The following is a 27,182-nucleotide window of genomic DNA, read 5'->3' on the forward strand; positions in this document are numbered from 1 at the left end:
ACTGATAGTGACAGTTCTGTACCACAAACCTGAGGTACCCTTGGTGAGAAGGGCAAATTGGGACATGGAGGTAAGCATCCTTGATGTCCAGAGACACCATATAGTCCCCTTCTTCCAGGTTCGCTATCACTGCTCTGAGTGACTCCATCTTGAACTTGAACCTTTTTATGTAAGTGTTCAAGGATTTCAGATTTAAAATGGGTCTCACCGAGCCGTCCGGCTTCGGTACCACAAACAGCGTGGAATAATACCCCTTTCCCTGTTGTAGGAGGGGTACCTTGATTATCACCTGCTGGGAATACAGCTTGTGAATGGCTTCCAATACCGCCTCCCTGTCGGGGGGAGACGTTGGTAAAGCAGACTTCAGGAACCGGCGAGGGGGAGACGTCTCGAATTCCAATTTGTACCCCTGAGATACTACCTGCAGGATCCAGGAGTCCACTTGCGAGTGAGCCCACTGCGCGCTGAAATTCTTGAGACGGGCCCCCACCGTGCCTGAGTCCGCTTGTAAGGCCCCAGCGTCATGCTGAGGACTTGGCAGAAGCGGGGGAGGGCTTCTGTTCGTGGGAAGAGGCTGTCTGCTGCAGTCTTTTTCCCCTTCCTCTGCCCCGGGGCAGATATGAGTGGCCTTTTGCCCGCTTGCCCTTATGGGGACGAAAGGACTGAGCCTGAAAAGACGGTATCTTTTTCTGCTGAGAGTTGACCTGGGGTAAAAAGGTGGATTTCCCAGCCGTTGCCGTGGCCACCAGGTCCGATAGACCGACCCCAAATAACTCCTCCCCTTTATACGGCAATACTTCCATATGCCGTTTGGAATCCGCATCACCTGACCACTGTCGCGTCCATAACCCTCTTCTGGCAGAAATGGACAGCGCACTTACTCTTGATGCCAGAGTGCAAATATCCCTCTGTGCATCTCGCATATATAGAAATGCATCCTTTAAATGCTCTATAGTCAATAATATATTGTCCCTGTCCAGGGTATCAATATTTTCAGTCAGGGAATCCGACCAAGCCACCCCAGCACTGCACATCCAGGCTGAGGCGATTGCTGGTCGCAGTATAATACCAATATGTGTGTATATACTTTTTAGGATATTTTCCAGCTTCCTATCAGCTGGTTCCTTGAGGGCGGCCGTATCAGGAGACGGTAACGCCACTTGTTTTGATAAGCGTGTGAGCGCCTTATCTACCCTAGGGGGTGTTTCCCAACGCGCCCTAACCTCTGGCGGGAAAGGGTATAATGCCAATAATTTTTTAGAAATTAGCAGTTTTTTATCGGGGGAAACCCACGCTTCATCACACACCTCATTTAATTCATCTGATTCAGGAAAAACTACGGGTAGTTTTTTCACACCCCACATAATACCCTTTTTTGTGGTACTTGTAGTATCAGAAATGTTCAAAACCTCCTTCATTGCCGTGATCATGTAACGTGTGGCCCTACTGGAAAATACGTTTGTTTCCTCACCGTCGACACTGGAGTCAGTGTCCGTGTCAGTGTCTGTATCGACCTGAGGTAACGGGCGTTTTAGAGCCCCTGACGGTGTTTGAGACGCCTGTACAGGTATTAACTGATTTGTCGGCTGTCTCATGTCGTCAACAGTCTTTTGTAAAGTGCTGACACTATCACGTAATTCTTTCCATAAGACCATCCAGTCAGGTGTCGACTCCCTAGGGGGTGACATCACTAACACAGGCAATTGCTCCGCCTCCACACCATTTTCCTCCTCATACATGTCGACACAACGTACCGACACACAGCACACACACAGGGAATGCTCTGACAGAGGACAGGACCCCACTAGCCCTTTGGGGAGACAGAGGGAGAGTTTGCCAGCACACACCAGAGCGCTATATAGGGATAACCTTATATAAGTGTTTTTCCCTGATATAGCTGCTGTATATATTGATCTGCCAATTAGTGCCCCCCCTCTCTTGTTTTACCCTGTTTCTGTAGTTCAGGACTGCAGGGGAGAGTCAGGGAGCCTTCCTCCAACGGAGCTGTGAGGAAAAAATGGCGCCAGTGTGCTGAGGAGATAGGCTCCGCCCCCTTCTCGGCGGCCTTTCTCCCGCTTTTTTATGGAAAAATTGGCAGGGGTTAAATGCATCCATATAGCCCAGGAGCTATATGTGATGTATTTTTTTGCCAAAAAAGGTGTTTTTATTGCGTCTCAGGGCGCCCCCCCCCAGCGCCCTGCACCCTCAGTGACCGGAGTGTGAAGTGTGCTGAGAGCAATGGCGCACAGCTGCGGTGCTGTGCGCTACCTTATTGAAGTCAGGACGTCTTCTGCCGCCGATTTTTCCGGACCTCTTCTGCTCTTCTGGCTCTGTAAGGGGGACGGCGGCGCGGCTCTGGGACCCATCCATGGCTGGGCCTGTGATCGTCCCTCTGGAGCTAATGTCCAGTAGCCTAAGAAGCCCAATCCACTCTGCACGCAGGTGAGTTCGCTTCTTCTCCCCTTAGTCCCTCGATGCAGTGAGCCTGTTGCCAGCAGGTCTCACTGAAAATAAAAAACCTAAAACTAAACTTTTTTCTAAGCAGCTCAGGAGAGCCACCTAGACTGCACCCTTCTCGTTCGGGCACAAAAATCTAACTGAGGCTTGGAGGAGGGTCATGGGGGGAGGAGCCAGTGCACACCAGGTAGTCCTAAAGCTTTTACTTTTGTGCCCAGTCTCCTGCGGAGCCGCTATTCCCCATGGTCCTTTCGGAGTCCCCAGCATCCACTAGGACGTTAGAGAAATAAGATTTTACTTACCGGTAAATCTATTTCTCGTAGTCCGTAGTGGATGCTGGGGACTCCATAAGGACCATGGGGTATAGACGGGCTCCGCAGGAGACAGGGCACTTTAAGAAAGAATTTGGATACTGGTCCCTCCTCCAGACCTCAGTTAGAGAAACTGTGCCCGGAAGAGCTGACAGTACAAGGAAAGGATTTTGGAATCCAGGGCAAGACTCATACCAGTCACACCAATCACACCGTATAACTTGTGATAAACTTACCCAGTTAACAGTATGAACAACAACGGAGCATCAGATCAACCCTGATGCAACCACAACATAACCCTTATTTAAGCAATAACTATATACAAGTATTGCAGAAGAAGTCCGCACTTGGGACGGGCGCCCAGCATCCACTACGGACTACGAGAAACAGATTAACCGGTAAGTAAAATCTTATTTTCTCTAACGTCCTAGTGGATGCTGGGGACTCCGTAAGGACCATGGGGATTATACCAAAGCTCCCAAACGGGCGGGAGAGTGCGGATGACTCTGCAGCACTGAATGAGCAAACACAAGGTCCTCCTCAACCAGGGTATCAAACTTGTAAAACTTTGCAAAAGTGTTCGAACCTGACCAAGTAGCTGCTCGGCAAAGCTGTAATGCAGAGACCCCTCGGGCAGCCGCCCAAGAAGAGCCCACCTTCCTTGTGGAGTGGGCTTTTACTGATTTTGGAAACGGCAATCCAGCCGCAGAATGAGCCTGCTGAATCGTGTTACAGTTCCAGCGAGCAATAGTTTGCTTTGAAGCAGGAGCACCCAGCTTGTTGGATGCATACAGGATAAACAGCGACTCAGTTTTCCTGACTCTAGCCGTTCTGGCTACATAAACCTTCAAAGCCCTGACCACATCTAGTAATTCGGAATCCTCCAAGTCACGAGTAGCCACAGGCACCACAATAGGTTGGTTCATATGAAAAGATGACACCACTTTTGGCAGAAATTGTGGACGGGTCCGCAATTCTGCCCTGTCCATATGGAAAACCAGATAGGGGCTTTTATGTGACAAAGCCGCTAATTCTGACACACGCCTAGCTGTAGCCAAGGCTAATAGCATGACCACCTTCCACGTGAGAAATTTTAACTCCACGGTTTTGAGTGGCTCAAACCAGTGTGACTTCAGGAAACTCAACACCACGTTAAGATCCCAAGGTGCCACAGGAGGCACAAAAGGGGGCTGAATATGCAGCACTCCCTTTACAAACGTCTGAACTTCAGGAAGAGAAGCCAGTTCTTTTTGAAAGAAAATGGATAGGGACGAAATCTGGACCTTAATGGAACCCAATTTCAGGCCCAAAGTCACTCCCGACTGTAGGAAGTGAAGGAAACGGCCCAGCTGGAATTCCTCCGTAGGGGCATTCCTGGCCTCACACCAAGCAACATATTTTCGCCATATACGGTGATAATGTTTAGCCGTCACGTCCTTCCTAGCCTTTATCAGCGTAGGAATAACCTCATCCGGAATGCCCTTTTCTGCTAGGATCCGGCGTTCAACCGCCATGCCGTCAAACGCAGCCGCGGTAAGTCTTGGAACAGACAGGGCCCCTGTTGCAACAAGTCCAGTCTTAGAGGCAGGGGCCATGGGTCCTCTGTGAGCATTTCTTGCAGATCGGGATACCAAGTCCTTCTTGGCCAATCCGGAACAATGAGTATTGTTCTCACTCCTCTTTTTCTTATGATTCTCAGCACCTTGGGTATGAGAGGAAGAGGAGGTAATACATAAACCGACTGGAACACCCACGGTGTCACTAGTGCGTCTACAGCTATCGCCTGAGGGTCTCTTGACCTGGCGCAATACCTCTGTAGCTTTTTGTTGAGGCGGGATGCCATCATGTCCACCTGTGACAGTTCCCACTGACTTGCAATCTGAGTGAAGACTTCTTGATGAAGTCCCCACTCCCCCGGGTGGAGGTCGTGCCTGCTGAGGAAGTCTGCTTCCCAGTTGTCCACTCCCGGAATGAACACTGCTGACAGTGCTCTTACGTGATTCTCCGTCCAGCGAAGAATTTTGGTGGCTTCCGCCATCGCCACCCTGCTCCTTGTGCCGCCTTGGCGGTTTACATGAGCCACTACGGTGATGTTGTCTGACTGAATCAGCACCGATTGGTCGCGAAGCAGGGTCTCCGCTTGACTCAGGGCGTTGTATATGGCCCTTAGTTCCAGGATATTGATGTGAAGGCAAGTCTCCTGACTTGACCACAGACCTTGGAAATTTCTTCCCTGTGTGACTGCCCCCCACCCTCGGAGGCTTGCATCCGTGGTCACCAGGACCCAGTCCCGAATGCCGGATCTGCGGCCCTCGAGAAGGTGAGCACTCTGCAGCCACCACAGGAGAGACACCCTGGCCCTGGGGGATAGGGTGATCAGCCGATGCATCTGTAGATGTGATCCGGACCACTTGTCCAACAGATCCCATTGAAAGGTCCTCGCATGGAACCTGCCGAAGGGAATGGCCTCGTATGATGCCACCATCTTTCCCAGGACTCGCGTGCAGTGATGCACCGACACCTGTTTTGGTTTTAATAGGTCTCTAACCAGTGTCATGAGCTCCTGAGCCTTCTCCATTGGGAGATAAACCCTCTTCTGGTCTGTGTCCAGAATCATGCCCAGGAAGGGCAGACGAGTCGTAGGAATCAACTGCGACTTTGGAATATTTAGAATCCAGCCGTGCTGTTGTAACACTTCCCGAGAGCATGCTACGCTGATCAGCAACTGCTCTCCGGACCTCGCCTTTATGAGGAGATCGTCCAAGTATGGGATTATTGTGACCCCTTGCTTTCGCAGGAGCACCATCATTTCCGCCATTACCTTGGTAAAAATTCTTGGTGCCGTGGAGAGACCAAACAGCAACGTCTGGAATTGGTAATGACAATCCTGTACCACAAATCTGAGGTACGCCTGATGAGGTGGATAAATGGGGACATGAAGGTATGCATCCTTTATGTCCAGAGACACCATAAAATCCCCCCCTTCCAGGCTTGCGATGACCGCTCTGAGCGATTCCATCTTGAACTTGAACCTTTTCAGGTATATGTTCAGGGATTTTAAATTCAATATGGGTCTGACCGAACCGTCCTGTTTCGGAACCACAAACATGGTCGAATAATAACCCTTTCCTTGTTGAAGGAGGGGAACCTTGACCACCACCTGCTGAAGATACAATTTGTGAATTGCAGCTAACACAATTTCCCTCTCTAAGGGGGAAACTGGCAGGGCCGATTTGAGGTATCTGTGAGGGGGCATCTTCTCGAATTCCAGCTTGTATCCCTGAGACACAATCTCTATTACCCAGGGATCCACCTGGGAGTGAACCCACTTGTGGCTGAAATTTCGGAGACGTGCCCCCACCGGGCTTAGCTCCGCCTGTGGAGCCCCAGCGTCATGCGGTGGATTTAGTAGAAGCCGGGGAGGACTTCTGTTCCTGGGAACTAGCTGTGTTGTGAAGCTTCTTTCCTCTACCCTTGCCTCTGGCAAGAAAGGACGCACCTCGTACTTTCTTGCCTTTTTGTGAACGAAAGGACTGCATTTGGTAATACGGTGCTTTCTTGGGTTGTGAGGGAACATATGGCAAAAAAATTTGACTTTCCAGCAGTAGCTGTGGAGACCAGGTCCGAGAGACCCTCCCCAAACAATTCCTCACCCTTGTAAGGTAAAACCTCCATGTGCCTTTTTGAGTCGGCATCGCCTGTCCATTGCCGAGTCCACAGGACCCTTCTGGCAGAAATCGACATTGCATTTATTCTAGAGCCCAGTAGGCTAATGTCTCTTTGAGCATCTCTCATATATAGGACAGCGTCTTTTATATGCCCCAGGGTCATTAATATAGTATCCTTGTCTAAGGTATCCAGTTCCTCAGATAAAGTATCCGTCCATGCTGCTACAGCACGACACACCCAGGCCGACGCAATTGCCGGCCTTAGTAAGGTACAAAAGGGATTTTTCCCACGCACTCTGCTGGCTGTTAGTAAGAAGAACTGTATACACCATGTAATAATAGAAAATGTAGAGCTCTTCGTTACATATGTTTTGCAAAAGATATGAGAAGCCTCCAGGCCACTTCACGGCTGCTCTATTGCTGGAGGTCCCTAACTAAGCATAAGTCCAGGGCTTGGACCCCACAAAATCGGCTCAGGCCCGACCACCCTAGGGCAGCACACCATAGAAATGCTAAAGTGTTAATATGTGTTAAGAAAGAAGCAGAAGCTATGGGTTAGAAAGTGCTACAAAATAAGGGTGTTAATAAAATACTCAAAAGAGTAATATTAGTGAAAAAATAGGAGTGTTACATAAGTGCTAAATAAATAATATGGCGTGCTACACCAAGGTGGCCCAGCCCCACCAGACCTGGGGGGTGCAACTCCCCAAACCCATGCACCGCATAATAATAATAATAATAATAATAATAATAACATCCACTATGGGTCATACAATTGCTTAATGTATGGCCACATGATAATGGCACATACAAAACATATCCAGATTGAGAGCTAGTTTACCTGGAGGCACCCCTATATCCTCCAAATGGCACCACAGGACCCAGCATGCCCTCCTAATGCTGGCTCCATCTATGCCTCACTGAACTGCAATAAATTGTGGAAAACTGCTCTAATCAAGCTGGTAACAATCCCCAGATGCTGCGGGAGGGGGTTACTCTAGACAAGAAATACAAAAGGGATTTTTCCCACGTACTCTGCTGGCTGTTAGTAAGAAGAACTGTATACACCATGTAATAATAGAAAATTTAGAGCTCTTCGTTACATATGTTTTGCAAAAGATATGATAAGCCTCCAGGCCACTTCACGGCTGCTCTATTGCTGGAGGTCCCTAACTAAGCATAAGTCCAGGGCTTGGACCCCACAAAATCGGCTCAGGCCCGACCACCCTAGGGCAGCACACCATTGAAATACTAAAGTGTTAATATGTGTTAAGAAAGAAGCAGAAGCTATGGGTTAGAAAGTGCTACAAAAATAAGGGTGTTCATAAAATACTCAAAAGAGTAATATTAGTGAAAAAATAGGAGTGTTACATAAGTGCTAAATAAATAATATGGCGTGCTACCCCAAGGTGGCCCAGCCCCACCAGACCTGGGGGGTACCACTCCCCAAACCCATGCACTTAGTAAGGTACCTGAATGTGTATAAATGGACTTCAGGGTACCCTCTTGCTTTCTATCCGCAGCATCTTTTAGGGTGGCCGTATCCTGTGACGGCAGGGCTACCCTCTTGGATAAGCGTGTTAGAGCTTTATCCACCCTAGGGGAGGATTCCCAGCGTAACCTGTCCGTTGGCGGGAAAGGATACGCCATAAGCATCCGTTTGGAAATCAGCAGTTTCTTATCTGGAGATTCCCAAGCCTTTTCACATAACTCATTTAGCTCATGTGAAGGGGGAAAGGTCACCTCCTGCCTTTTTTCCCCATACATATGATCCCTCTTGTCAGGGACTGGGGTTTCCTCTGTGATGTGCAACACCTCCTTCATTGCTATAATCATATAACTTATAGCTTTAGCCAATTTAGGCTGTAACTTTGCATCATCATAGCCGACACTGGAGTCAGACTCCGTGTTGGTGTCTGTGTCAACAATTTGGGATAGTGGGCGCTTCTGAGACCCTGACGGCCTCTGCGACATAGGATCAGGCATGGGCTGAGACCCTGACTATCCTAAGGTTTCAACTTTATCCAACCTTTTATTCAAGGAATTAACATTATCATTTAAAACCTTCCACATATCCATCCAATCAGGTGTCGGCGCCGTCGGCGGCGACCCCACATTCATTTGCTCCCGCTTTGCTTCCACATAGCCTTCCTCGTCAAACATGTCGACACAAGCGTACCGACACACCACACACATACAGGGGATGCTCTTTTTTGAAGACAGTTCCCCCACAAGGCCCTTTGGAGAGACAGAGAGAGAGTATGCCAGCACACACCCCAGCGCTATATGACCCAGGAATCACACAGTAACTTAGTGTTAACCCAGTAGCTGCTGTATATAAAGCTTTTTGCGCCTAATTTATGTGCCCCCCCTCTCTTTTTACCCTCTTTCTACCGTGTTTCTGCAGGGGAGAGCCTGGGGAGCTTCCTCTCAGCGGAGCTGTGGAGAGAAAATGGCGCTGGCGAGTGCCGAGCAAGAAGCCCCGCCCCCTCAGCGGCGGGCTTCTGTCCCGCGTTTGTGTGTAAAATTATGGCGGGGGCTCATGCATATATACAGTGCCCAACTGTATATATGCTACTTTTTGCCAAGAGGTTCCTAATTGCTGCCCAGGGCGCCCCCCCCTGCGCCCTGCACCCTACAGTGACCGGAGTGTGTGGGTTTAATGTGGGAGCAATGGCGCACAGCTGCAGTGCTGTGCGCTACCTCAGTTTGAAGACTGGAGTCTTCTGCCGCCGCTTTTGAAGTCTTCTTGCTTCTGTCACCGGCTTCTGTCTTCCGGCTCTGCGAGGGAAACGGCGGCGCGGCTCTGGGATCGGACGACAAAGGGTGAGATCCTGTGTACGATCCCTCTGGAGCTAATGGTGTCCAGTAGCCTAAGAAGCAGGACATATCTTCAGTGAGTAGGGCTGCTTCTCTCCCCTCAGTCCCACGCTGCAGAGAGTCTGTTGCCAGATCTCTCTGAAAATAAAAAAACCTAACAAAATACTTTCTTATAGCAAGCTCAGGAGAGCTCACTAAGTAGCACCCAGCTCGTCCGGGCACAGATTCAAACTGAGGTCTGGAGGAGGGACATAGAGGGAGGAGCCAGAGCACACCAGTATCCAAATTCTTTCTTAAAGTGCCCTGTCTCCTGCGGAGCCCGTCTATTCCCCATGGTCCTTACGGAGTCCCCAGCATCCACTAGGACGTTAGAGAAACAATATTCGTTTATTTTTACACATGGCTATCAGCCCCCCATCCGCAGCCCTTGGATGGGGGGGGGGGGGGGGGGGAACAGCCTCGGGCTTCACCCCTGGCCCTTGGGTGGCTGGAGGGGGGGGGGGGACCCCTTGATTTAAGGGGTGACTAGTTGGGTATTTAATGCCACGGGCGCAGGGACCGGTATAAAAGTGTTCCCCGGCTGTGGCATTATCTCCCCAGCTAGTGGAGCCCGGTGCTGGTTCAAAAAATACGGGGGACACCTACGCTTTTTGTCCCCCGTATTTTTTGCACCAGGACCGGACGCAGAGCCCGGTGCTGGTTCTAAAAATACGGGGGATCCCCAGTCAATTTCCCCCCCGTATTTTTACAACCAGGACCGGCTCAAAGAGCCCGAGGCTGGTTATGCTTAGGAGGGGGGACCCCACGCATTTTTTTTCCAGAATTTTAACCCATTCCCGCCCCTTCCCACTGAAAACCATGCGCTCTCTATTTTAGTCAGTTAAAAAAAAATATTATTTTAAAAAATATATAAATAATACTTGTGTCTCCTAATAGACAAACCAAGTACCTAATCCCTTCTAATATAAATAGATATGCTATTAGCAATAAAAAAAAACACACAAAAAAACATGTTTTAATTTTTTTTTATTAGATTCCGCCAGCAAAGTGAGGCGGAATGAAATAGACGAATTTACTGTCGAAAAGCACTGTTGTCGAATCGACATTTTTCAATTGAATATACTTTTGTCGAAAAGCCGCATTTTTACCATTGCAGACATGTCGAATTTGTCACCTGTCGAATTTAAAAAAGTCGTATCTGAAAAGTCTGTTTTTTTGTCGAAAAGTACTGTACTGCATTGTCGAAATTTTTTTTTTGTCGAAAATGCCCCGTTTTTCGACATTTTCGGCAATTCGACCGCAATTGCATATACCCCATAAACTTACTGGGATTTTTACACAAAGTACAATTTTAACATTCTTATGCCAAACAATATGGTTTATTTGCTAAAGCTGGGTATACACTGGCCGATATATTATCTGTGATATTGAACGGCAGAAATATTGCGGGCCCGTCGGCCAGTGTGTACCAACGATATCTCTGTGAACCCCGTTGTTCACAGACATATCGCTTTGCCCCTGCAGCACACACAATGACCAATTTAGCTACAGATATACTGGTGCATCGTTCTGTGTGTACGGTGCTCAGCCGACCACCCGTACACTTCCTGCACAAGCCGGCGGTGATTGGCGGCTCAACTGGGCGGGTGTAAATGCCCGCCCAGTTTGCGACGTTAGTCACGACGGATCGCACAGTGTGTATGCACAACACACTGCTCGATCCGCCTATGGATATATCTGCCGATCCATTGATCTGCAGATATATCTACCAGTGTGTATCCACCATAACATTTCATTTAAATTAAAAGGTGTACTGACCAATAACCAAATCAGAAATTACTTTTTTTTAATTTCAAGTCACAAAAGGCTACCAAATGTTGTATAATTATAATGTGCAATAACACTGTGGTCCATGCTAGGGATTTGCATGTTGCAGAGTAAGAGACGTCCCCTGAAATCTCTGCTTCCTCTACTTTGGACCAATTCCGTCACTCATTCAATCATCCCTTTTCTTTCCTAAAATCCACCCACAAACACAATTTATATCTTAAAAGAAATGTAAGACCTCATAGTTTCTTTGCTGATTTGGGGTAGAACAAGCGATTATAATATTATATACAGATGTATACTATCACTCTGTGACAGAGGATACATATGTTATATTGGCGGTTAGAATTTATGTTAACTAAATCATGTCATAATGTAATTTATGTCATCAGAGTACATGTCGACATGTTCATCACGTTAAAATGCACAATGTCAACTTGTAACATAAAAACAATTTGTGTTCCCTAATGCACACTGAGTGAAAAATAATACTACATAATAATCAGATGATACGGAGATCTTAGTTGCGTATATCTGCAGATATAGGGTTAAGCCCCCAGGCCGATCGGCAAGGCGTCTCCGTCACTGGGGGACCCTAATACTAGGTGTGGGTCCGGGGAGCAGGACCCCATCACGTCGGCACAGGTCGGCTACCCCAGGTCAGCACACAGGTGAAAATTAATAAGGGTTAATAAGAAGCACATACGTGCTATGTAAGTGAAGTGTGATTAAAATAATACAAAAATATATACAAAGTGATAGGGAAAATCATAAGTGTTAATAAAGTGTTAGGGTGTGACATCCCAATCTGATTGAGCAGCTTGCCACTATATATGCAACTTGTAACATGTCGACAATGCCATAATGTAGACATGTTCACAATGTAAACAGCTAACCATAATACGAATGACAACATTTTCCAATGTCTGCATGTTAGATGTGGACATTTTAACCATGTCCACACCATAACATTCAATATTCTGGTGTAGACTTAGTGAATGTCGACTTGGTGAATTCATACCTGTGCAACCTAATGGAAAGCTGAGATAATTGTACCTGCCACCTCTGTGCCTTCTCTCTGACCTACGTTCAGTCTTTTCCTGGTCAGGCCACATCCTACTGATGTCACACCCCACCATGATGTCTGCCTTGCCACTGGGAAATGGCCTAGAACTACTCACACACCAATGAGACTGAAAAGACAGTACTTGGGAGAAGATAAAGACATGAACAACATCAACAACATTTCAATCCTTGGCAAAAGGCATTATCTATACATACTAACACAGACTCACACCATAAACGGGAAACTTTGTGTAAAATACATCTGGGCATCACAACGGAAGAAGCACAATGTTATCTGTATTACAGGCTCCCAAGTTCAGAAATGGTCTTTAATGTATTTTATTAGAGTGAACAGCACACTACAATATACACAGAAACCAAACTAAATACAAAACTGCATTAAATATCCTCTGAAGTCAACAATCACAATGTCGACCGTTATGATGGCAACATGGTTAAAATGTTCACATGAACAGAATGCCAACATATGAAATGTTGCCAATGTCAGTATTAGGGTTAGTGGTAGGGTTAGGATTAGGCTTATTTTAAGCAGTCAGTGTTGACAATCTGACCATGCTGAATGTCAACATGATAAATGTTGACCTAATATACCAAACCCCCTCTGGACTTATGCTAACTTGCTAATAACAGTAATTATACATAGTAGTAAGCTTGGGATGCCAGCACCTGTTAGGTAACTACCCTAACCCCCAAGACGTACCCTAACCCCCAAGACCCCCCCCCCCACACACACACACACACTCACCGCCTGACATTAACCCCCCCTATAGCCTAAACTTAACCCCAGTGGTGCCTATCCCTAACCCCCTTACCAGCAGCCTGGCCCCCAGCAGGCCTGGTTTACTAATGTACAGGATTCCGGCGCTGGCATTGTGATCCATGTCAACATCCCGGCATCGGTATTCAGACTGCCAGGATCCTGAATGCCGGAATTCTGACAAGATCCCGTAAACATAGTGCGAGAGAAAACCATCAAATAAAATCAAAATTAAAAAGCCATATACTGATAAATTTCAACTACAGGCTCATACTGTATATACCATATATACTGTATGCATTGTGTGCCTTTATTGTCCAAATATTACAGCACATGTCCATCTAAGGTCTACTGTTATCTGACAGCTACAAGCAAATCGATTCAAATTTTCATGGCTAAGAATTAAGGAGCATACAAGGTTTGCTAACGTAATGGCTTGCATTCACTATTACCTATTGGGGTTACCACAAGCAATAACTCTAGTGGGGTTATAACAAGTAATAAGAAGTACGTATTGAATTAACCAACAGGGAAGCACCAAAGAACTAAGGGGATGGAGTGGACGGGGTTAAAGCACCAGACAATCGGCTGCTAACTGTCATTTTTAAATCCCAGCCTGTGACATGTGTGACAAGAACACTGGAATAGTGTTTGAGGGCAGGTATGTTTGTCCCAGGTTCTTGTCTTACATGTTTTAGAAAATGAAAACTTCTAGGAAAATGCTCTTGTTTTGTTAGAACCTTTTCAGTTTGCTGGAAAAGCTGGATAAGGGCCCTGAGAGAGAGATAGGGCGAGTTCCAGACATTGGGCCCAGTTCGGATCTTTTGCCTCACAGAGGGCTAATCAGGGCTTTCAGCTGTGCAAGAGCCTTATAGGGCTCCTAGCCTGATTAGTATGTGCAGACTGCCTGAGGAGACTGGAGAATCTCTGTGAGAGAAACACACTTCCTTATACACGTGAGCCATACAGTGTTGACTGGAAAACTTTGTGTTTTTGTTTAGAGACAGTTAGGAACGTCTTATGTTTAGTTAGTGCCGGACAGGCAAGGTATTTTCTTTAGATGTTTGTTTTATTTTCTGTTTAATAAAACTGGTTGTGGCCAGTTGCACCACAAACTGGACTTGTATGATTCCTCAGCTGCTGCTTGCTGCCATTTACCCCAGGAAACGGCACCTTGTTCCCTTACAGTGTTACAACTTGGTGGAGAATGTGAGCACTCCGTTCTGCGCATAAGTGAAAGCAGCAGCTTTATGAGGCCTGCAGAAGACGGTGGTTTATGCAGATACAGTCCAGTGTGAAGTTGCTGAGACTCGCCCTGAGGATTTGATATATGTCCTGGGTGAAAGCAGCTGCAAAGCCGCCTGAAAAATCTGTCGACATGGAGGAACTGCTCAAAGCCTTGCTGCAAGCTACAGCAGCTCAGCAGGAGGCCAACAGACAGCAGCAGGTGGCAATGGAGGAAAATAGGAGACAGCAGCAGGTGGCTATTGATGAACTTTACAGGCAACAGCGTCAGGATAGAGAGGCCTTAACAGAAGTGGTGCAGAGCCTTGTAGCCCGGATTGGAGATGTGGCCGTCAGTGCTCCGACCAGCTCTAGTTCTATACGGGCCAGTCACTTCCTGCAGAAAATGACAGAGGCTGATGATGTGGAAGCCTACCTGACCACGTTTGAAAGGACAGCCGAGCGTGAGAACTGGCCGAAAGCACAGTGGGCCAGTCTGCTGGCACCTTTTCTGTCAGGTGAGCCCCAAAAAGCGTACTTTGATTTAAGCCCTGCTGAGGCTTGGGACTATGATAAACTAAAGACTGAGATCCTGACCCGCCTGAGAGTCACGCTGTCAGTACGAGCACAATGGGTGCACCGTTGGGTGTACGCCATGGAGAAGCCTCCTCGCTCCCAGATGCACGACCTTATTCGGCTAACAAAAAAATGGTTACAGCCAGAGACATTAACTGGTCCCCAGATGGTTGAAAGAGTCGTCATGGACCGCTATTTGAGATCTTTGCCCGTGGTCCTGCGCAAGTGGGTGAGCCATGGAAACCCGGATACTGCTGACCAATTAGTGGACATGGTAGAGAGGTATTTGAGAGGTATTTGGCGGCAGAGGAACTACTGATGACCACCCAGCAACCCATAGATCCTCGACAGCGCCCTTCCGTAAAGACTGGTAAGACTGTTCCATGGGAAAACGTTGCTGGGCGGTTAAGAGAACGCAAGGCTGGAGAGACTGTAAATACTGGCCCTGGAGACAGGCCAATGGGGCTAGAAAGGTCTATGCTGCCCAAACAGGTTGATAATCGTGTGGTTAAATGTTTTAGGTGTGGTATGCCAGGTCATGTTATTGCCAATTGCCCAGTCATGCAAGAACCCATGCAATATGATGCTGCCTTTGAATGTCGCAGAATGTCTTTCTTTGCTAGGTTAGCCTGTACTGTGGTACCTTCACCTGAGCTGGAAAAACAAATGTGTGACGTGTAAGATTGTTAATAGGGAACCTGTGGTACCAGGTGACAGGGTTACGTATCCCCACATGGCCATCTGTAATGAGCTCTTGATCCACATTGTCAAAAGGGGTGAGGATGTGGTGGAACAGCTGGCAGTTCCCCAGCCTTATCGGAGAACGGTACTAGATTTAGCTCATAGTTACGTTACAGCAGGACATTTAGGGGCAGAAAAAACCACTGAAAGAGTTTTACAAAGGTTCTTTTGGCCAGGGGTTTATAAAGAAGTGTCTGAATATTGTTCTTCCTGTCCTGAATGCCAGTATCATGCCCCTAGACCCCATTTCAGGAGCCCACTAGTTCCTATGCCTATTATAGAGGTCCCGTTTGACAGAATAGCCATGGATCTCGGGAGGCCCTTTTTAAAGTCCGCTCGGGGTCATCAGTATATCCTGGTAATAATGGACTATGCCACTCGATATCCTGAGGCTGTCCCTTTACGCATTATCACAACCAAGGCGATAGCTAGGGAGCTGGTGCAGGTTTTTAGTAGAGTGGGAATACCAAAAGAAATTTTGATTGACCAAGGTACTCCATTTATGTCAAGGATCATGAAAGAATTGTGCAAATTATTTAAGGTCACTCACCTCAGGACGTTCATCTACCATCCCCAAACTGATGGGTTGGTGGAAAGGTTTAATAAAACATTAAAAAAGTATGTTAAAAAAGGTTGTTGATAGAGATGGGAAAAACTGGGATTGTTTGTTGCCCTACTTGTTAATGGCCATCAGAGAAGTTCCTCAGTCCTCTACGGGGTTTTCTCCTTTTGATTTGTTGTATGGTAGACACCCCAGAGGGCTGTTAGACATTGCCAAAGAGACGTGGGAAGGACAGCCCACTCCATATAGAAGCGTAATTGAACATGTAACACAAATGCAGGATAGGATTGCAGCCGTGGTACCTATTGTCAGAGAGCACATGGCACAGGCCCAAAGTGCTCAACAGAGGGTATATAACCGGAGTGCCAAGATATGGGAATTTGCTCCTGGAGATAGAGTTCTTGTTTTGGTACCCACCGTGGAAAGCAAGTTCCTAGCTAAATGGCAGGGTCCATTTGAGATTAGGGAAAAAGTGAATGAGGTTAATTAAAAAGTATACCAACCGGGAAAGAGAAAACCCGAACAAATCTACCATGTTAACTTAATCAAACCCTGGAAAGATAGGTTGTCTCTGTCAGCGGAGCCTTGCCCTTCGGTGTCTTCAACTCGGTTGCTTCTCGCAGTAAAGGTGTCAGAGACATTATCAGCTGATCAGAACAAATCAGGTTAAAGAATTTCTCATCCAAAATAGGGAGATATTTTCAGAGCTGCCTGGCCGAAAGACCATAATAAAACATGACATTGTCACAGAACCAGGGGTCAGGGTCCATTTAAAGCCATATAGGAATCCTGAAGCTCAGCGAGAAGCTGTTTCTAAAGAAGTTAAAAACATGTTAGAACTTGGAGTCATAGAGGAATCTAACAGTGAGTGGCCCAGTCCCATAGTTCTTATCCTATAGCCAGACAGTAGCATACGCTTCTGTAATGACTTTCGTAAGTTAAATGAGGTGTCCAAACTTGACGCATACCCCATGCCCCGTGTGGATGAGCTTATAGAAAGGCTGGGAACAGCCAAGTTTCTCACCACATTGGACCTGACCAAAGGTTACTGGCAAATACCTTTATCTGATAGCGCAAAAGAAAAAACAGCCTTTTCGGTTCCGGAGGGGCTATACCAGTATAAGATGTTACCCTTTGGGTTGCATGGGGCTCCAGCAACCTTTCAACAGGCGATGGATAAAATTTTGAGGCCACATAGAAAATATGCAGCTGCCTATTTGGATGATGTGGTAATTCACAGTACGGACTGGGGGTCCCATTTGGTTAAAGTACAAGCCGTACTGGACTCAGAGAAGCAGGGTTAACTGCTAACCCAAAGAAGTGCTGCCTCGCAATGGAGGAGGTTAAATACTTGGGCTTCACCATAGGCAGAGGTCTGATTAGGCTCCAATTGAATAAAATGGATACTATTCAAAACTGGCCTCGTCCAGGGAATAAAAAACAGGTAAGGGCTTTTTTGGGAATAACTGGGTACTATAAACGGTTTATTCCCAATTTTGCGACTACAGCAGTGCCGTTGTCAGACCTTACCAAAGGGAAGCAGTCAAATATGGTTAAATGGAACCCTGATGCAGAAAAAGCGGTCCAAGCGTTAAAAGTGGCTTTGTGTTCACAACCTGTATTGATAACACCAGATTTTTCAAAATGATTTGTTGTACAGACGGATGCCTCAGAGGTAGGCATAGGGGCCGTGTTGTCCCAAACCCGAGATGGGGACGAACACCCTATAATTTATTTGAGTAGGAAACTCAATGAGCATGAAAAAAGGTATGCCATTGTAGAAAAGGAGGCTTTGGCCATTAAGTGGGCATTAGATACCTTGAGATATTACCTCTTGTGTAGACAGTTCAGACTAGTGACAGATCACGCCCCTTTAAAATGGATGTATGTAAATAGAGGTCAGAATGCTCGTGTAACTAGATGGTTTCTAGCGCTGTAATATTTTAAGTTTACTGTTGAACATAGACCGGGTACACAATTGGCCAACGCAGATGCGTTGTCCCGCATCTTCTGTTTGGGGGCTACAAGTGTTCCGGCCCCTAGGTTGAAACAGGGGAGGGGGATATGTGACAAGAACACTGGAATAGTGTTTGAGGGCAGGTATGTTTGTCCCAGGTCCTTGTCTTACATGTTTTAGAAAATGAAAACTTCTAGGAAAATGCCCAGTTCGGATCTTTTGCCTCACAGAGGATTAATCAGGGCTTTCAGCTGTGCAAGAGCCTTATATGGCTCCTAGCCTGATTAGTATGTGCAGACTGCCTGAGGAGACTGGATAATCTCTGTGAGAGAAACACACTTCCTTATACAAGTGAGCCATACAGTGTTGACTGGAAAACTTTGTGTTTTTGTTTAGAGACAGTTAGGAACATCTTGTGTTTAGTTAGTGCCGGACAGGCAAGGTATTTTCTTTTGATGAAAGTTTTATTTTCTGTTTAATAAAACTGGTTGTGGCCAGTTGCACCACAACCTGGACTTGTATGATTCCTCAGCTGCTGCTTGCTGACATTTACCCCAGGAAACGGCACCTTGTTCCCTTACAGAGTTACACATGACAGTTAGGAGCTGGTTGGCTAGTGCTTTATCTCTGTCCACTTTATCTCCATCCAAGGCTTAGTAAATAGACCCCTAAATGTATTGTATAAATACAATTCTATTCAAAATTACTTGTTAATTATCTCCCTAGACCAGGGTACCGGACAGCTGAAGTGTTGGCTACCAGATCCACGCATACACTATGGTTATATGCTAGAGCACAGGTTCTCAAACTCGGTCCTCAGGACCCCACACGGTGCATGTTTTGCAGATCTCTTCACAGAATCACATGTGACATAATTAGCTCCACCTGTGGGCCTTTTAAAATGTGTCAGTGAGAAATTAATACACCTGTGCACTTGCTGGGTTACGTGCAAAACATGCACTGTGTGGGGTAATGAGGACCGAGTTTGAGAACCACTGTGCTAGAGGAATAGAGCAGCTAAGCCTCCACAATAATGTGTCATACCTGAATAGATTTCACTGTGTCCTTCATTAGTGAAGGGAAAAAAACCTTATGCACCTTGGACACAGTTATATAACATAAACAGAAGAGTAATCTGAACAGCCCAGGTCTGGTACACAGGTCATCAGTAATAAGTATGATAGAAGTAATACAGAGTAGTAGTGCATAATAAGCCAGTTCCAATACACACTTGCTGCATTCCCATCCTGCCTGTCATGCAAATATTGTAGCTCCAGCTTGCAAATATGCTACCTTGCTCCCTTCCTGAGGTCTCTCATGCCAGAATGTTTCTCTAAATTTGGTTATTACTCCCCATTATAATGTTCTTCCTGTATTCCTGCTCCCACTCATCTACATTCTTTTTCCCATCTACTGTAATTGCTAATCCTGTTTTTTCCCTAACATCTGCCCCCTACTACTGTCTGCTGATCACAAAAACATTTGCAATTCTGCACTGTGATTGAATCACTTTGCATAATGATGTACAATCATCCTTCTGAAGCAAGTTCTATCACTCTGGACATGAGGTATCCATGTATTTAAACTATGGTCAATTTTTAGTTAAGCAACCAAAAGAACAAAGCAGTAGTATTGTCAGATTACTACAAGGGGTTATACTCGAGAAACCCCCACTTCACTCGCCTACATGCCCCCATTGCAATGTAAACATGTGGTCCCAATAGCACTGGGAAATTGCTGCAAATGCCATTCTTCGTACGTAAGATTTATGCTTTGCTTTTAGGACTGTAGCAATATCAAGCGTTTCTGGAATAAGCGCCAAGGATTTATAAATTCTACTCTCTGTACACCTGCTCCCAGATCCTTTGGCCGGTTTATGCTCAACTTTTCCAACAAGCCATTACGCCCAAAGAAAAACAAGTTATTTCCGATCCTCACAATAATGGTGACTGTTGCCAAAAAATAATTCTCATTCATTGGACTTTTAGATCCTCTCCTTCTAGTAATGGTTAAATAGAAAATTTTACAGTTGCTCTGTTTTTGATAGATGAGCGTCCCTGCCAGATATTGAGAAAGGGATGGTGAAGTTTTACAATAAATGGGACACTTACACTGTATCAAAGTAATCGTAATGACCAGAAACATATATTCAGACTATTTGGGTCTACAGAGTGGTGTTTACATCGCAAACTCTTACTGAACCAGGACTGATATAAGTTACATTCACATTTTCTGATATTACAATACCTGACCTGAAAGATATTCTCAACCAGGTTGCCAATAAGACACTTCTGTTCACCACGTTAGGTCATCTGATGAAACTTATACCCCTTTTCCACCTGTAGCACGGGTCGCAGCCGGGAGCCTGACACGGCTGCGATCCGTGCTACAGCCCCCTTTCCCACAGCGCTCACCAACCCGGCATATTGCCGGGTTGGTGACGCTGCTAGTGACGCGGCAGGGGCGGCGCTGGAAGAGCACATGATCTCCCAGCGTCGCCCTTCCATACACTGTGAACGGGAGCTGTGTCGCATCGACACGGCTCCCGTTCACACTACACAGCTTACCACGTGTTCAACCCGGCAAGCTACCCGGGTAGGATTCCCAGATCACATGATCCGGGAACTTGCAGGGGGACCCTTTTCCACTAGGAAAAACCACAGGTAAATGCGCGCCCCCGTGCATTTACCAGTGTTTTTAAAGCTAGTGGAAAAGGGGTATTATCTTTGTCTTTGACTTATATGAATATGATGCTTTTCATTCTCTTATCCTCTTTCCTTTCCTAGTTAGCATTTTCTCATTTGTTAATGTTTTTGTCATCCCTCTACTTTTTTTTTTTTATTTCTTCTTCCTAATTTGTTTTTTGCCTTTTGTCATAAAGGGTTATATACTGTAACTCACACTTGTGATTGTCCCAGTATATGGGATGCAGACTTTTTTTTCCTCAACATTATTTCATTCCATCTACTTGCTGTTCCTGAATAATGTGCTATTTCTATTTTGTACTCCTCTTAATGCTTGTGCATTATGGTTTCTATGAATCTCTCTCTGTATATGGTTATGTATAACCTCCATAAAAAGATTTATAATAACATAATTTTAATTATATAGCGCTCCTTCACCAACAGGACTCAATATGCTTTACAGACATCAAAAACAATGCACATTTAAGTAATACAGCAATACACAAGCCACATAGACATAAAAAAAATGAAAGCCTAAAGCGCACAGTAAGCATAATGTAGGACTGGTGTAGGCATTTTAGGTAATAACTTCCATGGGTTGTGTATTCCACCCTCACAAGGTACAAGGTGATGCAGCCATCTTTGACGCACTGCGCAGGATTATCCTGAATGGAATAGTCTACCCCTATAAGAGATGACACAAAATGGGGTGATTGCAGCGTCCTAATGCTCAGAGAAGGGTCTCACAAAACAGTCAGGTCCATTTATTTGTCAACCCTTCCACCAACGCACCAGATAAGGCAGTCATGTTGTGCGCACAAAGAAGGATACACAGTGGGAGGTGAGCCATACAAGGGCCCAATGTATATATGGGAAAACAGGCACTTGTGTAGTAGTATGATATATAGATGTAGGCATGCTCATTTTACTGTGATGCGAGATGTTGCATCACGGCATGCTGTATGGCGTGCCAGACGTGTATAGTCGCTTCCTGTCACGTCATGCATCAAGCCATGTGGCAGTATGCTGCATTGCAGAAAAGATGAGCATGGCTACAGCTGTACCCTGTACGGAAAGATTCACGTGAGGTACAGATGGATGGAAGAAAATCAGGATAGAATATTATTTTTAAAATAAATTTTAAGTGTCCTGGACTCATGGGAGCAGTACGGATGGTTGTGAGAATGTGGGGAGCACACTAATGTCCGATGCATATGTCCCTGCTGAGCCTGGTCCTGGTGCTCTCCTCCCTCAGCTCCCTGCTCACCCTGAGGGGTAGGCCTGGGGACAGTACTGCTGTCTTCAGATGGTGGGGTAGTAGGCCTGGTCCTGGTGATCTCTTGGCAGTGGTAGGGAGAGGCCACATAATGATACTGAACTGCAGTGTTTGAAAATATTGCTTCATTTGAGATTCTAGAGTAGTTCAAACCCAGTTCAAACTCCGGTTCTAACTGCATCCTTGAAATGACACTCTTAGGGGTATATGCAATTGCGGTCGAATTCCCGAAATTGTCGAAAAACTGTACTTTTTCGCCCAAAAAAAAAAATATCGACAATGCAATTCAGTACTTTCCGTCAAAAAAACGGACTTTCAAAATTCAACTTTTTGAAATTTGACATTTGTCAAATTCGACATTTCTGCAATGGTACAAATGCGGCAATTCGCCAAAAGTATATTCAATTGAAGTTTGGAAATTCGACAACAGTGCTTTTAGACAGTAAATTCGTCATTTTCAATCCGCCACACTTTGGTGGGTGAATCTAATAAAAAAAAATTAAAACGTTTTTTTTTTGGTGTTTTTTTTATTGGTAATAGCATATCTATTTATATTAGAAGGGATTAGGTGCTTGGTTTGTCTTTTTGGGAGGCACAAGTATTATTTATATATTTTTAAAAATATATATATATATTTTTTTAGATGGAATGGTAAAATCCCGGGAAAAAATGGCGTGGGGTCCCCCCTCCAAAGCATAACCAGCCTCGGGCTCTTCGAGCCAGTCCTGGTTCTAAAAATCCGGAGGAAAAAATTACAGGGGATCCCCCGTATTTTTAAAACCAGCACCGGGCTCTGCGCCTGGTGCTGGTGCAAAAAATACAGGGGACAAAAAGAGTAGGGGTCCCCCATATTTTGTACACCAGCATCGGGCTCCACTAGCTGGACAGATAATGCCACAGCCAGGGGTCACCTTTATACAGCGCCCTGCGGCCGTGGCATTAAATATCCAACTAGTCACCCCTGGCCGTGGTACCCTGGGGGAGTGGGGACCCCTTCAATCAAGGGGTCCCCCCCCCAGCCACCCAAGGGCCAGGGGTGAAGCCCGAGGCTGTCCCCCCCCATCCAAGGGCTGCGGATGGGGGGCTGATAGCCTTGAGAAAATGACAAGAATATTGTTTTTTTCCTGTAGTACTACAAGTCCCAGCAAGCCTCCCCGCAAGCTGGTACTTGGAGAACCACAAGTACCAGCATGCAGGAGAAAAACGGGCCCGCTGGTACCTGTAGTACTACTGGAAAAAAAATACCCAAATAAAAACAGGAGACACATACCTTGAGAGTAAAACTTTATTTCACACCTGCCGACACACACATACTTACCTATGTTGACCCGCCGACTGCCACGTCTCCTGATCCGACGATCCGGGGTACCTGTGAATAAAATTATACTCACCTCAATCCAGTGTCCAGATATAAATCCTCGTACTTGGCAAAAAAAATAAACGAACACCCGACCAAGCCGGACTGAAAGGGGTCCCATGTTTACACATGGGACCCCTTTCCCCGAATGCAGAGACCCCCCCGTGACTGCTGTCACAGAAAGGTCTCTTAAGCCAATCAGCGAGCGCAACGTCCTGGCACTCTGCTGATTGGCTGCACGTCTGAGCTGTCAGACAGCGCATCGCAAAGCCTCTCCATTATACTCAATGGTGGGAACTTTGCGGTTAGTGGTGAGGTCACCCGCGGTCAGCGGCTGACCGCAGGTAACCCCACCGCTGACGGCAAAGTTCCCACCATTGAAAGCAATGGAGGGAGCTGTGCGATGCGCTGTCTGAGCTCAGACGCGCATACAGCCAATCAGGTGAGTGCAACGAAGTAGCGCTTCCTGATTGGCTGAAGGGACCTCTGTGACAGCAGTCACGTGGGGTCCCGGCATTCGTGGAAAGGGGTCCCATGTGTAAACATGGGACCCCTTTCAGTCCGTTTGGTCCGGGTGTTCGTTTTCTTTTTTTGCCAAGTACGTGGATTATAACCTGGACACTGGATTGAGGTGAGTATAATTCTTTTCACAGGTACCCCGGATTCTTCAGTGACGAAGGGGGCGTGGCAGTCGGCGGGTCAACATAGGTAAGTATGTATGTGTCGGCATGTATGAAATAAAGTTTTACTTTCAAGGTGTGCGTGTCCCGTTTTTATTTGGGTATTTTTTTTCCAGTAGTACTACAGGTACCAGCGGGCCCATTTCCCCCCCGCATGCTGGTACTTGTGGTTCTCCAAGTACCAGCTTGTGGGGGAGGCTTGCTGGGACTTGTAGTACTACAGGAAAAAACAATATTCTTGTCATTTTCTCAAGGCTATCAGCCCCCCATCCGCAGCCCTTGGATGGGGGGGGGACAGCCTCGGGCTTCACCCCTGGTCCTTGGGTGGCTGGGGGGGGGATCCCTTGATTGAAGGGGTCCCCACTCCCCCAGGGTACCCCGGCCAGGGGTGACTAGTTGGATATTTAATGCCACGGCCGCAGGGCGCTGTATAAAAGTGACCCCCGGCTGTGGCATTATCTGTCCAGCTAGTGGAGCCCGATGCTGGTGTAAATAATACGGGGGACCCCTACTCTTTTTGTCCCCCGTATTTTTTGCACCAGGTGCAGAGCCCGGTGCTGGTTTTAAAAATACGGGGGATCCCCTGTCCATTTTTCCCCCGGATTTTTAGAACCAGGACCAGCTCGAAGAGCCCGAGGCTGGTTATGCTTTGGAGGGGGGACCCGACGCAATTTTTTTCCGGGTTTTTTCCCGTTTTTTAAAAATCGGAACAAAATCCGTCAAATCGGCCGTTTTTCGTCAGCGGGACTGTCGAATCCGTTTTTTATTGAATATGGTCAATTTCGGCACCCACTTGCCGAAATTAGACGGTCGAATTGTGTCGAATTAAAAAACGGCCGAAAAATTGCCGCGATTCGCCGCTAATTGCATATACCCCTTAAAATGCTGGCCAAGGCCTGACTGCAGGCCTTAACAGTTATTCTCTTAAATACTACACACTATATTTAAAAAAAAACAACAACAAAAAAAAAAAACTATGGGCAATTTTCAGCTAAGCAACCAAAAGAACAAAGTAGCAGTATTGTCAGATTACTACAAGGAATTATACTCCGGGAAATGCCCACTTAGTAAATTAGTAAGGTAGATAACACCTGGTTTGGGACAAACCACCAGGCACACGTAATAAAAAGGGTAATGCAAATGACTATAACAAGCTGTAGTGGAAAGGTGTTCTCCATATTTCTAGGGTGGTTCAGAAAATGAACAATAACTTGTAGCAGTGCAGTAATATTTTAAAACAGAGTATAAGAACAACGACTGTGACTGTAATCAAGAGACAATTCACACGCACACACACACACACACACACACACACACACACACACACACACACACACACACACACACACACACACAGTCAGTTTGAGGGAGGAGGAGGCCTATGGGGGTTATTCAAAGTTGTTAGCAAACCAAAAAAGTTAGCAATTGGGCAAAACTATGTTGCACTGCAGGTGGGGCAGATGTAGCATGTGCAGAGAGATTTAGATTTGGGTGGGTTATACTGTTTCTGTGCATGGTAAATACGAGCTGCTTTATTGTTACACTGCAATTCAGATTTGTTGCAAATAATCGCTTAACTATGTGAACATCAGTATTGCCTGCAGCTCAGCAAGCAGACCCTCAGCCTCATCATGCATGTTAGATACACTCTTATCATATATACTGTCATTATCCCCCTCAGTACAGACAGAGGAACGAGTAAGTCCAAAAGGTTTCTAGAAGTTATCTAATATAAAAGTATAAATAGCTGATATAGGGGGATATGTACTGTACTGTACTATACGGTGATAAAAGTGGAGAAGTGAGTCAGTGCAGAAGTTGTCCATAGCAACCAATCAGCATTGAAGTAACGTTTATAATTTGCATACTATAAAAAGTATACAGAGCAGCTGATTGGTTGCCATGGGCAATTTATCCACTGGCTTACTTCTCAACTTTTATCTCTGCTTAGTACATGTCCCCCTTAACCACTAAGATACATGACTTAAATAGGTATTTGGCAGGTGGAGACAACTCATAAGGTCTCCCTCTCCCGTGACAATTACTTCTAGATGAAATTAAGTACTCAATTCAGAAGTGTTGCAGTTACTTCCACTGGTGTGATAGCCATTCAATTTGTTAGCTAGGGCTCTAAGAGCCCAGAGAGCTGCTACCTTTATACGCGAAATCAGATGACACAGGCAAGACGTATCATGACACAGGCAAGACGTATCATGACACCGAGGGTATTTTGCTCCTACTGCTCCTCCCTTTACAATGTTTCACAATCTGGACAGGGTCGTGGTCAAGTGACTGAATGCTTCTAACCGACATAGAATTGGGATTCCTACACTTTCGGCAGAGGACAGAGATGAGCTGGAGCACTTTTTTTTACCTTAGGATAGCTGGAGATGGTTATAAAGTCTACCCCTTCCCGCAAAAGGCCTGGCCCTGATGGCTTCACCATTAACGGCTATAAAGCCATTCATAATAAAAGTGGCTCCTTGCTGGCTGCCACTAATGATATTTCTGATACCGCTGGTTATTTTCCTGTCAATCATTGGAGACACATATTGCGGTCAACTCTAAAGGCCCATACACACAAGAAGATATTTTCCATAGATATGAGGACGGTTGTGAATGATCAAATCGTTCTAGTGTGTACAAAGCAAATGATCAATGATGCATGCACCCGTGGTCGTTGGAAGCAGGTTGTCAGTCGTCCATGCATGCAACTCAATCCCAGCAGACAAGATTGTTTGTCGTTCAAATCGTTTGTAAAAAAACTCAGTCTGTAAACTTAATATCGTTTGTCAGGGAGTTCAAGGGAAATTGCTCACCTTCCACATCGATCAAGTCTTCTAGTGTATATGGGCCTTAAGGATTGTAAGGACCCTTCCATGTGTCCTGGCTACAGACTGATTTACTTATAAATGAGGACCTGAAGCTCTTTGACATGCTAAAAAATACATTTGAAACTGGTCGCTGTAAGCAGCAGTATTTACACAACGATTCATAATTGTTTACAATATATTTCAGATGAAGCAATCAGTTTGGGATTTAATGAGTGCCATGCACATTAAGAAATAAATTGTGATACAATGCTATAACTTGGCAGAGCATTAAAAAGGGAAGAAAAAAAAAAATACTTACCCGATGTTGTGGGTGGAGTATTTAGAACAGTGGCTGGGGTGATTGGAATAGATGGGTCTCCTAAAAT

At 46.0% G+C, this 27,182-nt stretch overlaps 1 protein-coding gene across 6 annotated transcripts in view; it reads right to left on the reverse strand.

Moving 5' to 3' along the window:
• IL15RA (interleukin 15 receptor subunit alpha) overlaps positions 1–27,182 on the reverse strand; it is a 185,253-nt gene that overhangs the window by 75,812 nt on the left and 82,259 nt on the right. For all 6 annotated transcript variants that reach the window (XR_010179351.1, XR_010179350.1, XM_063926795.1 and 3 more), the window contains exon 3: positions 27,116–27,175. Coding sequence is in view for 4 of the 6 variants with exons in the window: in XM_063926795.1 (XP_063782865.1) it covers positions 27,116–27,175 (60 nt within the window). In the remaining 2 variants the exon portion in view is untranslated. The remainder of the gene's footprint in view (positions 1–27,115; positions 27,176–27,182) is intronic.

This window comes from Pseudophryne corroboree, chromosome 6 (genome assembly GCF_028390025.1).
Source record: "Pseudophryne corroboree isolate aPseCor3 chromosome 6, aPseCor3.hap2, whole genome shotgun sequence".
NCBI lineage: Eukaryota > Metazoa > Chordata > Amphibia > Anura > Myobatrachidae > Pseudophryne > Pseudophryne corroboree.